This window comes from Nansenia antarctica (assembly GCF_963989245.1).
Source record: "Nansenia antarctica genome assembly, chromosome: 2".
NCBI classification, from domain to species: Eukaryota; Metazoa; Chordata; class Actinopteri; order Argentiniformes; family Microstomatidae; genus Nansenia; species Nansenia antarctica.
In genome coordinates this window covers 46143706-46155798 of record NC_137675.1, presented here as the reverse complement: position 1 = coordinate 46155798, position 12093 = coordinate 46143706, and the positions used below count along the sequence as shown (strand labels likewise).

The window sequence follows — 12093 nt, the reverse complement described above, 5'->3', positions numbered from 1 at the left end:
TAGGGCCAATCCCAATTCACCCCTAGCCCTTCGTTTTCACCCCTTTGGCTCGATTTGCGCGTTCACGTTTAGGGCGAGGGCTGTCCCAATTCATATTTCATCGAGGGCTAGGGGTAAGGGGGAGGGCTAACTATTACTTCGTTTCGAGCGATTCCAGGACCACACTAGCTTCGAAGGGCTAACGGTACGCTACCCCTTGATACCAGGATGCATTGCGAATCATCTACAGAAATCTTATGTCGCTCTATTCAATGCGGAAATGTCATTTTAATTCTCTGTAATTACTTATTAATAAAGATTTGAAAAATTATGATAACCATCTTATTGTCTTAGTTTAATGTCATTACAATGCATTATAGACCTTTTATTTATAACACGCATAACCCAAAAATCGCTTTTATGTCGGTGCTGTGTCTAACGTTACAGTAACGCAACGCTGCATGACAGTCGAGCATTTCAGAGATGTACAGTCATAAATCAATTATTACCTGTGGCGTTTGACAGCGGATGATGGTACACATATGTAAAGTTATCTATCAAACGTTCGGCTGACTTGTACATGATGCGCATTTTGACCTATTTCCACCCGCAATCTAATCCGAGCAGTTGTTATTATGTAATATTATTAATGGGTTGTATCATTCATTTCATTATAGACCTTTTCTTTATAACAAGCACAACAACAACAAAACGTTATCATGCCGATGTGCTGTGTGCTGTGTGTCTAACGTTACAAGCTGATTTGTGCATGACAGCCGCGCATTGACATATTTCCATGTCTAATGGCATATGACACGCGAAATGTAACTACAGTTAAGGATACGCATAAAGGATGATGATATATCACCGTTCGACTCTACTGAGAAATGTTTCCGCTTATTTGTCATCTCTCCTTCACGGGCAAATGTGGCCGCATCCCCAAGAGATCCTCTTTCTACGTTCTTGACCACCACTATGATGGATTGATTTTTGGATTCTAGACGACGAATTGTTCTGAGAAAGGCGCTTGGTAACGTGATTTTTGGACAACGCTTTATGACTATTGATGGACTGGTTGTTTTGGTTGGAGTCATTCATTGTCATTAAATTCATTGTCATATGTCCACAAAAAAGACATCGCTGACGGAAGAGACTAAAAAAGGAACGTCTAAACACTACAGTGTGTTGATAACAAACGAAAATAGATGCTTATAGCACACGCAACAGAAATAAACACAGCTGAAGAAGGCATTGCGAGATGTGAGAATTCGCCGGCAACACAACGCGTCAACCGTACCGCGTGATGACGTAGGCGCCGTGAAGGGCTGTCCCAATTCACAGGGCTTTGATTTCAAGGGGTAGGGCTTGTGACGTATTCGAAGGCCTTGCCTTCGAATCGAGTGACACTCGAAAACGAGCCATAGGGGTAGAAAAGAGAATCGGGATTGGGCCTTAGGCCCAATCCCAATTCACCCCTAGCCCTTCGTTTTTACCCCTATGGCTCGATTTGCGCGTTCACATTTAGGGCGAGGGCTGTCCCAATTCATATTTCATCGAGGGCTAGGGGTAAGGGGGAGGGCTAACTATTACTTCGTTTCGAGCGATTCCAGGACCACACTAGCTTCGAAGGGCTAACGGTACGCTACCCCTTGATACCAGGATGCATTGCGAATCATCTACAAATATAAAATCCTCAATTTTGGCCGCCATTAGCTACAATCTGTAATTTGGCTCTACAAGTGTTAATATGTTATTTTATGAAGTTTTTATATGTTTTCAGGCGAGAAAGTAACCATATATATTCACAAAATGTGTCCAGTTTATCAAAATAACCCGTTTATCCTAGATACTACGGAGGATGTTATCATAGTGTTGTTAGCATAGTGTTCGCGAATGCTATGCTATGTTGTGCTATCATGTACTAGTTTTCACTGAATAAATCGCGATTTCTTTCAAAGAAGGTAGCAGGTGTTTATGTCCATGTCAAGGAGAAGGTACGTTATGACAGTAGTGTGTTTAGGACATAAGTTAAGGATATCAGTGTTGTACTTTAGCCTGTGGAGACGCGATAGCATTAGCTCCACACGGATTTAACATTAACAGTAGTCATAGACACTTGTAGTAGTAGTAGTAGTTGTTGTATAACAAGGTGAATAGTGAGTTAACATGTTTATTAGTTGTATCCCTTCCTTGTTGTTGAACATGTCTGTGACTGAGATAGACTAGATACTACGGAGGATGTTATCATAGTGTTTGTGATGCTAACGGCCGCCATCTTTGCTATCTCCTCCGGTCACAGGAGAGAGAATTCGCCGGCAACACAACGCGTCACCCGTACCGCGTCTAAACCACTGTTGATGACGTAGGCGCCGTGAAGGGCTGTCCCAATTCATAGGGCTTAGATTTCAAGGGGTAGGGCTTGTGACGTATTCGAAGGCCTTGCCTTCGAATCGAGTGACACTCGAAAACGAGCCATAGGGGTAGAAAAGGGAATTGGGATTGGCCCTTAGTAGTCGTCCTTCTCAGTCTTCAGATATAAACCCGTGCTGAACTTTTTTGGGGAGAATGATGGAGCGAAGTACGCCCCTTTATATAGCACCCCAGGCGGGCGCAGGCATTGAAAAATTCAGTCATTGGCTACTTTAGGTAGCGGGTAAACCAATAGGAGCAGAGCTCCCCTATGGGGCGGGGCTCCACGATATAGAACCAGATACGACTGTGCGCGTCCCCGCGTCCCTTCCCGTCTCAGGACTGCGCAACGCGCGTGCGAAGCCGGAAGTTGCACACAACCCGGCGGCGGCGGACCGGTGATAAAGAAAGGAACGGGCCGGCGGAGAAGAACAACTCAACACATGGAATAAAACATTTAGACGATCTCCAAGTCATCCCCTCACATACTTGACGGTACGTGTAGTCGTGTGTGCATGCGGTCGATTACGCTTTTTTATTTGTTAAAAAAATAAAAACAGCCAACGAGCTAACTAGCAGGCTATGCTAGCCGGCTACATTTCTAGCTTGCTGGCTTCGTTTTGGCTGCGTTCGTAAATTCGCTTTGGAAATCTGAACAGCGCTCGCGGAATGCCTCTCATCCAATCAAATTACTCGGGCGCTCTATGACGGTGCACCCAGTGTGCACTCCGGCGATCTCTGAGCGAATGTACGAACGCAGCCAAACATTTGTCAGCAACTGATAAGCGCAGCTAGCCACCTAGCTGACCGGCGGCAGGGACCCACGAAGCTGGTATCTCTGTATTCTATAGGCGTTGCTTGTGCTAGCAGAGACCCAGCTTCTAGATAAAGACAGTATCAACGACGAGATGGATAGATAACCGCTAACTCATACCGACAGCGATATTAGGAATGCCGAAGAACACTGCTGCTTCGCTCGTGGAAAAACTCAGCAGTTATCGCTTATCGAGCGTAAATCTAGCATTATTAGCTAGCCAGCCTCCCAGAAAATAATTTCACTAACCACGGACTAGCTAACTTGATTTAGAGAACGTAAATAAAAAGATGTCCTTGGTTTGACTGAGCCAATTTGCGAGCCGTTTAAATGACCGGCTTGTTTCATTGCTCTGGAGTGTAGCAGCAAACTAGTGGTCTCTAGCTCATCACAAAATGTCACTAGATCATCGACTGATAGAACCAGCCCTCACTTAGCTAGGCCTCTGCCTAAGTTATTTGGTTAACAACTATGAAGATTTTAGTCATGTTTAAGTTAAACATGTTATGTTAAAGCCCTAAAAACTTCCTAGCTACAAGAGCTGATCGAACAGACAGTATGGATTTGAGTGTGTGTAGCAGTGCTCCATTGATCCTCTCTCTCTCTCTTCCACAGGACCCACTCTCTCCCCCCCCCCCTCCCCTCTTTCCTGAAAGTGCCTGGACCACAAGTGTGTGTCTTAGAGTAGGGGCGTCAGTGGGTGTGTGACCGTGTGTGAAGGATACACACCCTGCAATTGCTCAGTCCTGCAGGAGGCCCCTTCCCGACACCAGAGAGAGTAAGGAGTGTGTGTGAGCCTCTCTCTCCATATGTGTGTGACAATGGGGGACATCAGTGACCTGGACAGACAGATAGAGCAGCTCCGGCGCTGTGAACTCATCAAGGAAAACGAAGTCAAAGCACTGTGTGCCAAGGCCAGGTAACATAACACACATGAGTTAAGTCACACCCAGTGTGAAGTGAGGCCGAAAACATTCAGAAGGTTTGCCGATATGGGAAATAAACTCCCATACCCTGCGCAAATAGCAACTGGAATGTTCTGGCCATTTCAAACGACACAAAACCAGAACATTATTTTGTCGGCTAATGTATAACACTGAGATCCCGCTCTATACACTATGTGCATTATCTTAGCATCTATAACAGAGTGTAAAAGCTGAACCTGTGTGTGTGTGTGTGTGTTTGTGTTCAAGGGAGATTCTGGTAGAAGAGAGTAATGTCCAGAGAGTGGACTCGCCAGTCACAGTGAGTGCCATCCCTCATCAAATACTGTTGTACTGTTTTACTGTTGTACTGTTATTCAATTTGTAATGAAAATATATAATATCAGTTTAATTTCTTGTATGTGACATTGGCCTCTCCCTTTTTCTACCACAGGTGTGTGGGGACATTCACGGACAGTTCTATGACCTAAAAGAATTGTTCAGAGTATGTATAATCACCTGCCTGATTACAGTCAATGACTGCCATAATGTTGTATGATTAAAGTTTTTGTTGTGACATTACACAAGTGTAAACTTCTTAGGCTTCGGTTTCTGACATTGCAGCACAAGACATAAGGCGATAGGCATAATTCAATATAAAAAGGTGACTATTTGCAGACAATAAGGCAATAGGCTTAATACAAGATAACGGTGACAATAGTAAAGGTAAGACAGGATACACTAGTGGTGCAATAGGTAGTTCAGTAATAAATCGTCTGTGAGCTTCAGGTTTTCGTAGTCCGTATGCATGGGGTGTGCTTGGGGTTGATAGTCAATTGTCTACAGTGGGTTTGTTTGTGAGCCTGATCGCCTGGGAGAAGAAGCTGTTAGTTAGCCTCTGAGTTTTGGCCCTGAGGCTCTGGAAGAGGCCTTTCCTTTTGGGCAGCGTTGGTTCGAAGCGAGATCGGTTTGATTCCCATCAAGGGTGTTCTATTCAGTTTTCTCTGCTTTCACACAGCTATGCTATTTGTGCTAATGCTATTTCTCTATAGTACTGTGCTCAATGCTACTAAATGTTCACATCTTGTTGCCTCAGAGCCAAAAACTTGCTTGCTGCTGACATAGCTTACTGGAAACTTGAAACTGAAAGTCTGTTCTATACTTATGGCTGCCACCAGTCAGGTGGTGTTTGCTATTAATGTGACAAAGGGCTCTGTATTTATTTCCCCACTCCGTTTTGGTCAGGCTCTAATACCAACGCCACCCCGTACCATAGAGCTCCTTCCACTTTTAGTACGCCGTTTTTCTCCTAATCGTCCATGTGTGATCCCGTGCAGGTAGGGGGCGATGTTCCGGAGACCAACTATCTCTTCATGGGCGACTTTGTGGACCGAGGCTTCTACAGCGTGGAGACGTTCCTGCTGCTGCTGGCACTGAAGGTACTGAGCAAATGCTGCTTTCCGAAGGGACTTACTGGATGCTTTCTATCTGGATGCTTCCAGGGATGTAGTCATAGGATAAACACTAGATAAACACTGGACACAATTTAAAAGTATGATTTTTTTTTTATTCGTAAAACATGCGTTTACCCTCTACTTCACTGGAAACGTCCCTGTGTCGCAGTTAATAAATCACTATGGTAGAGTTCTAATGCTGGACTAGAGTCTATTCATTAGTATCAATTCAAGCCAGGGAACACATTGGGCATAGAAGTAATAATTTTTGCAGTGTTTGTATAATTGTTCAATTCAGAAACAGGACTTTGAGTTGAGATGGAAACAACCCCAACCATGGTGCCATGTCCTGACCACTTGAGTTGTATTTGAACATAACGTGGCTTTAAAAAGGACTTGTTACTATGTTATATTGTATTGTAGACTGGTTGATTGTCGCCGACTCTTGTTATTGAGCGAGGAGCAAGATCCCCAAGCATTCCAATGCCCATTCCGGCCGTATCCGATGGAAGTGACATACGTTTTGATTTAGTTTTTTTTTTAAAAGGTGTCTTAACCCCACCCAAACCTTTAGCTGTATTGGGCTTGGCCACACCACCTCCACCCCTGTTATTGGAATGGAATGGAATGGACTTTATTTGTCATTGCTACAGTACAGGTACCAAACAACGCAATTTAGGAGGGGTGGCTCCCCTGGTGTTAGGAAAGGGGAAAAAAAACACATTTTAGAAAAAGCATAAATGCATAAAATCACAAGAAGGTAAGGAGCTGGTTTACATCAATAAAGGCTATGTACACAATCCACTGTACTATACTGCACAGATAGTCAACTAGGGTTGTCATATTGCACAAAGAGTATTTCTTCACATTATTTTAAAGTGTCACAGTTTGCAGTATTGAAAATGTACATGTTTGTGCCTCAGCACTAGCTGCCATACAATCCGTCCGGACTGTCCTGGGCCCAGAACTTAGGCCTTTTCTGTGTTCAGGGCCTTGACGGCCCTGTGGTAGAAGCAGTCCTTCAGTCTGTTTGTCTTAGCGGCCGGGGTCCTGTACCTCCTGTTCGAGGGCAGCTTGACAAAGTGTATTGGTCTTTTGGTTGGAAAGGGTTCAGATTCATTTATTTATTCAAGGGACATTATTAAGGGATATTATTATTATTAATATATTAATAATAAATAATAATATTATTATTATTAAGGGATATTAATAAAACAAAAATAAATTGTAAATACGCCAGAGTTAGCCCGAAAGCTAGTTTTCATCCACAGTCCCTATGCCATGATGTTTTATACGGCTCCCTGGAGGAAAAAAGTACATTTAAAAGATCAAATATAAGTAGACCTAGGCACAAAAAAGTAGACAGGACAAGCATTTAGCTTAAGGGCATAACTTAGTTAAAAGAGCATACATTAATCATAGGTGGTTAACAAGAGGGTGGGTCCCTCTTCTAGGATCCAGCTAATGAGGACCTCTCCCCACCCCCACCCCTCCTCCTCCAGGTACGTTATCCGGACAGGATCACTCTGATCCGGGGGAACCACGAGTCTCGTCAGATCACGCAGGTCTACGGCTTCTATGACGAGTGCCTCCGCAAGTACGGCTCTGTCACCGTGTGGAGGTACTGCACGGAGATCTTCGACTACCTGTCCCTCTCCGCCATCATCGACGGCAAGGTGGCCATGTTTACATTTACCTTTATCCAAAGCAACTTAGACAGAATGTTATTTGTTGTGAATAATCTCCCATCAGTCATCGTAAGAAAAAGTGACCTATGCTATGACCAGGGGGTCATTGTCCGTTACAATGCTATCTAGAATGTCCGTATAAACCAGTGCATTTAAGTGTAACTCATAATGAAACATCTTTGTTGACATCTCATCTGTTCACCTCCTGACTTGTTTTGGTTAGAACTCACTGAGACATGACTCCCATGTGTTCTCCAGTCTTCCTCTCTCCCATATGTTTTATTCTCTCTGCTTTTCTTCTGTGAAGACAAAGACGCTACGTCACTTGTTTTTAGGGCTGGGTATCGCCACTGATTTCCCAAAACGATTCGATTCCGATTCACAGCTCCCGATTCGATTCCGATTCGATTTAGTTACAATATCAATTTTCCTTGAATATGAAGAGATTCTCAGAACTAATGCTATAAATGGTTCAAGGAACCCTATAACATGTAGCATTGTTAAACATATCAATGTTTACATTAAGAATTGACTCCAAAGCAGTTACATGAATGTACTTCTTATTGGAACATAAATGAACATCATTGACCAAATCAGACACTACAAAAAGTGCCTTTTGACGTGCTTTACTGCAGCCAGTGTAAATAAAGGGGCTACAAACATAGCCTATCGGTAAACATGACATCACATATCCCTCAGGACTGTCTCAAATAGCTTATTTGCATAATATATATATATGTTATATACAAAATAAAAATGTGCAAAACGCAAACGAAAATAGTGCAATAGATGAGGGTATTTGGGGGAACAAAAAAACACATTGTAAACCATAATGTCCATGAAACTAAAGCCCTTCATTACTGCTTTCTCACTTTTTGGAGATTGGAAGATTTTATTCAGGAATAAACATAATTGGAAAATCAATGATTATTAAAATACTGTAGTATACAGTAACAATACGTTCGTGGAAACATCACAAATCTACGGAACCACTTATTGAGGCGTCACCCTGACGTGAAACATGGAAAAGCGGATCCGAAACAAGCCTCGCTGATAAAGTGGCAAGTGATTGTCAGGTACGAGTCCATTGCTCTGGATGTCCAGCTGTCACACGTTATGGCAACTCTCTGCTGGCTGAAGTGAAGTTGCGATGTCACGTTTTAGGATTATCACTTCACTCAACTGTTTGCGTGTCGGTAACACGTAGCGTGGTTCTGGTACACTGACGAGGCTTCGAAAGCCAGCATTTTCGACAACGCTGTACGGGCGTATATCCTTGCAAATAAAATTTGCTACAGCCTCGGTAATTTGTTGGGCGCGTACGCGGAGAATTTGATTGTAATTTGCAACCAAACGTCTTTATCAGCGAGGCTTGTTTCGGATCCGCTTTTCCATGTTTCACGTCAGGGTGATGCCTCAATAAGTGGTTCCGTAGATTTGTGGTGTTTTCACAAAATGTAACCTCCACTGCGCACAGCTTGCATATGGCTTTGCTTTTGTCCTGCTCATCTCTATCGTCATAATTTGTACATGCAAAATTCACCCAGACATCTGCCTTTAAGCCTGGTGGTGACTTGAGTGTCCCTGCCATCGCCATGTTTTTAGATTTTACAGTGTTAAGACCTCTCGTTGCGTGAGATATGATAAATTCTTGTAGTGTGAGATCTGGCCACGAGATCTCGTTGCGGGTTGAAGCTGCAAGCAGGAAAATGCATGAAAGATCAATCTCGGGATTTATGAATCGATAATCGCTCATTCAATGAAGATCGATTCAGAATCGGGAAATCAATTTTTTTAACCCAGCCCTACTTGTTTTGTTTTGTTTACTTCCATGAGAAGAATGTTTTAATTGAATTTGAAAAAAAACTCTTCACAGGGCTTGATGACACACGGTCCCTTTGTGACCGTAGTTAGTAATTGACGTCCCTCTTGTTGTGTAGATATTCTGTGTGCACGGAGGCCTCTCTCCGTCCATCCAGACACTGGACCAGATCCGGACTATTGACAGGAAACAGGAAGTTCCTCACGACGGCCCCATGTGTGACCTGCTATGGTCCGACCCCGAAGGTGAGAGACTGTTCCGCGACCTTCTCTGAAATTGTAGTCGTCTCGTTTTAGGGAGGGACGGGGGTGTATTATTTTTGATCAGATTTTGTTTTACTCCTGTGGTATTTGAAAAAAATAAGCATTATCATCTCCAGGGTTCCCACAGGTCCATGAAATCCTTGAAAGTTTGGGAATTTGAGAAAAAAATTATTTTTTTTACAAATGTTTTACTTAGCTCCTCCTCTCTGTATTGCTTAACTTTACACATATTTCACAATATATTGTTTTGCTGTGCTGTGGTAGAGAAGGCAAGAGACCATCTAGTATATCACACATTCAAGCCTCTCTTTTTAATTGTTGTCTGTGAGAGGATAGTTCCTATTATATACATTCTCATCTAGATCTGTCTCAAACTAGGCCTGTTGGGTCCTTGAATCTGAGGGAATTGAGTCTTGAAAGTCCTTGAAAGGTGCTTGAATTTGATGTTTCAGAAGGTGTGGGAGCCTTGCATCTCATAATAATCTCATTTTAGCATCCAGTAGCACCACATGAATTGATTGTCTATCCCTCCCATCCTCTCTTCCCCTCTCTGTTCAGACACCACAGGGTGGGGGGTGAGCCCCCGGGGGGCGGGCTACCTGTTTGGCAGTGACGTGGTGGCCCAGTTCAACGCCGCCAACGACATCCACATGATCTGCAGGGCTCACCAGCTGGTCATGGAGGGCTACAAGTGGCACTTCAATGAGACCGTGCTTACTGTGTGGTCTGCACCCAACTACTGCTACAGGTGTGTGTGTGTGGGGGGGGTGGTGGGGTGTGTCTGTCTGTGTGTGTGTGGACTGCTTGGTTTGTATTCAACCGTTGTCTTTGTAATGCAGTCATGGATCACTGACCATGTCTAGGCTAGGGGGGGGAAGGTATTACATCAACGCTAAAGGAAAATCCAGGCTCGCAAGACGTATCAAAAATAAACCTCGCTTTTCCTTTAGCGAAATTGATGGAATATCCCCCTGGTGATGAAGTGTTTTTGTTATTATATATTGTATTTTATGTTGTCATGTGAAGTGCCTTTGAGGTGCCCAATGTCCTGCCAGTCTTGCCCTAGTTCCTGTGTCATTATTGTGTTATCTTCAATGGTTTTATAAATGTTGGTTATGTAAAATATGCTTGCTTCCCCCCCCCCCCCCCTTTCCTTCTTATGAACTGAAACACAGATGCGGTAACGTGGCGGCCATTTTGGAGCTGGACGAGCACCTGCAGCGGGAGTTCATCATATTCGAAGCGGCCCCACAAGAGACCAGGGGCATCCCCTCCAAAAAGCCAGTGGCCGACTACTTCCTGTGACCTCTCGCACAGGAAGGAGTCTGGAGCCTTTATGTTAGGACGCCCCCCATGTGTTGACTCTCTCTCTGGTTCAATTTCTAACCGACCTCCCGGGCCACTTAGTTGATTCCTCACTAAAGAGCTGAAAAGGGGCCGGGTCAGTCAGTGTGGCGGAGACTGCCCCTAGCCTGTCTCCAAAGCTAGGTGGAGCTGTTGCCATACTGACGACCACCTGTCCAGTCCTTGGACAGGGAATGAAAAAGACAGTGTCCAGCGGTAGGGGGTTTACAGGTTGGCATGACACTGGGCCCAATGACTTTGTTGTCATTTCTCTTCAGCTCTCTAAAAAATGGCATCACTTCTCTTCTCTCTTACCCTCCCTTCATTAATATCCCTCATCCCCCCCCTCTCACCTCTGTAGAATTGATTCCCCCCCCTTTTCCTAACGCAGTAGTATTTTTACGTTTGAAAATGTGAACATTGTCCTATAGATGGAGGTGTACCAGGAATGTGATGTATAGAGGCTGTTTTATTATGTCGATATAGGAAATATCTCCCCACTTGGTTGGAATTTCCATTATGCATACTTTTTCTTAAACTTTTCTTTATCTGATTTTTGTATAATTGTTGCCGATTTGTTTTCTTCCCAGTTTGCTGTTATTTCAGTTTTCTGTTTGCGTGTGTCTCATTTTATCCTCAAACAGACCGAAACTCAATGCTGCTCAGCACCTAAGCCTCTACACTCTGAAACAAACACAAATAAACTGGTCTGACAGGATCATTACATATGAAACTGTTGTTTCCCCCAAATGCCTCCAATTCACAAAACTCTGTAGGACTCACTGTTGACTTCTCATATTGTGATAATAAAATCTTTTTGTATCAATGCTCTTTATCTGAGGTGGGTGTTACAATTAATGTGAAGATGTATTCGTGCTTGTTGACGGTATCGATTGTGTGATAGGCCGTGCGGTGTGTGAAATGTCTTGCTCTGGTGAATCCTACATTCCTAACTTGTAGTGATGTGAAGCACTGTTTATTTTATTTTTTTACAAAGTTTTTATTCAAAGAGTATATACAAAATTATACACAGTGTATACATATACACATATCACATATATCACAAATTACTCTTTGTTTTTAGTTTTTTTCCCTAAACATGGATATCAAATAATCCCCTCCCTCCCGCCCCAGCCTAAGATTTAAAAAATAAAAATCTAACGAATTATAATAATAATAAAATTCAAATGAAATTAAAGAAAAAGTTTTAACAACTTATGGTACTCTTCAAAAGAAAACCTATTCATCAGGTTTTTAATTCCCAGAGTTGTATGTCCCCTAAGAATCAAACACCAACATATTTTTCTATTTATTTGCAATGTATTATCAGTGTTGTGGAAGCTACTGTGAGAATGTATTCAACTAGATTAGCAATTATTTTAATAGGGAAGAAGTTG

At 43.1% G+C, this 12093-nt stretch overlaps 1 protein-coding gene across 1 annotated transcript; it reads left to right on the top strand.

Moving 5' to 3' along the window:
• The first annotated feature begins 2770 nt into the window (after nucleotides 1-2770).
• LOC308152002 (serine/threonine-protein phosphatase 4 catalytic subunit B) lies at nucleotides 2771-11482 on the top strand. The gene is made up of 9 exons (XM_080524905.1): nucleotides 2771-2883; nucleotides 3818-4121; nucleotides 4396-4447; nucleotides 4580-4630; nucleotides 5463-5564; nucleotides 7082-7255; nucleotides 9208-9334; nucleotides 9911-10100; nucleotides 10528-11482. The coding sequence occupies exons 2-9, from the start codon at nucleotides 4012-4014 to the stop codon at nucleotides 10655-10657; spliced, it is 936 nt and encodes a 311-aa protein (XP_080381031.1). The 5' UTR covers nucleotides 2771-2883; nucleotides 3818-4011; the 3' UTR covers nucleotides 10658-11482.
• The last annotated feature ends 611 nt before the right edge of the window (nucleotides 11483-12093 follow it).

Coding starts and splice junctions, on each gene's coding strand:
- LOC308152002 (XM_080524905.1), top strand. CDS start 4,012: ATGTGTGTGACAATGGGGGACATCAGTGACCTGGACAGACAGATAGAG. Junction 4,122..4,395: donor GCACTGTGTGCCAAGGCCAG/GTAACATAACAC, acceptor TTTGTGTTCAAG/GGAGATTCTGGTAGAAGAGA. Junction 9,335..9,910: donor GCTATGGTCCGACCCCGAAG/GTGAGAGACTGT, acceptor CTCTCTGTTCAG/ACACCACAGGGTGGGGGGTG.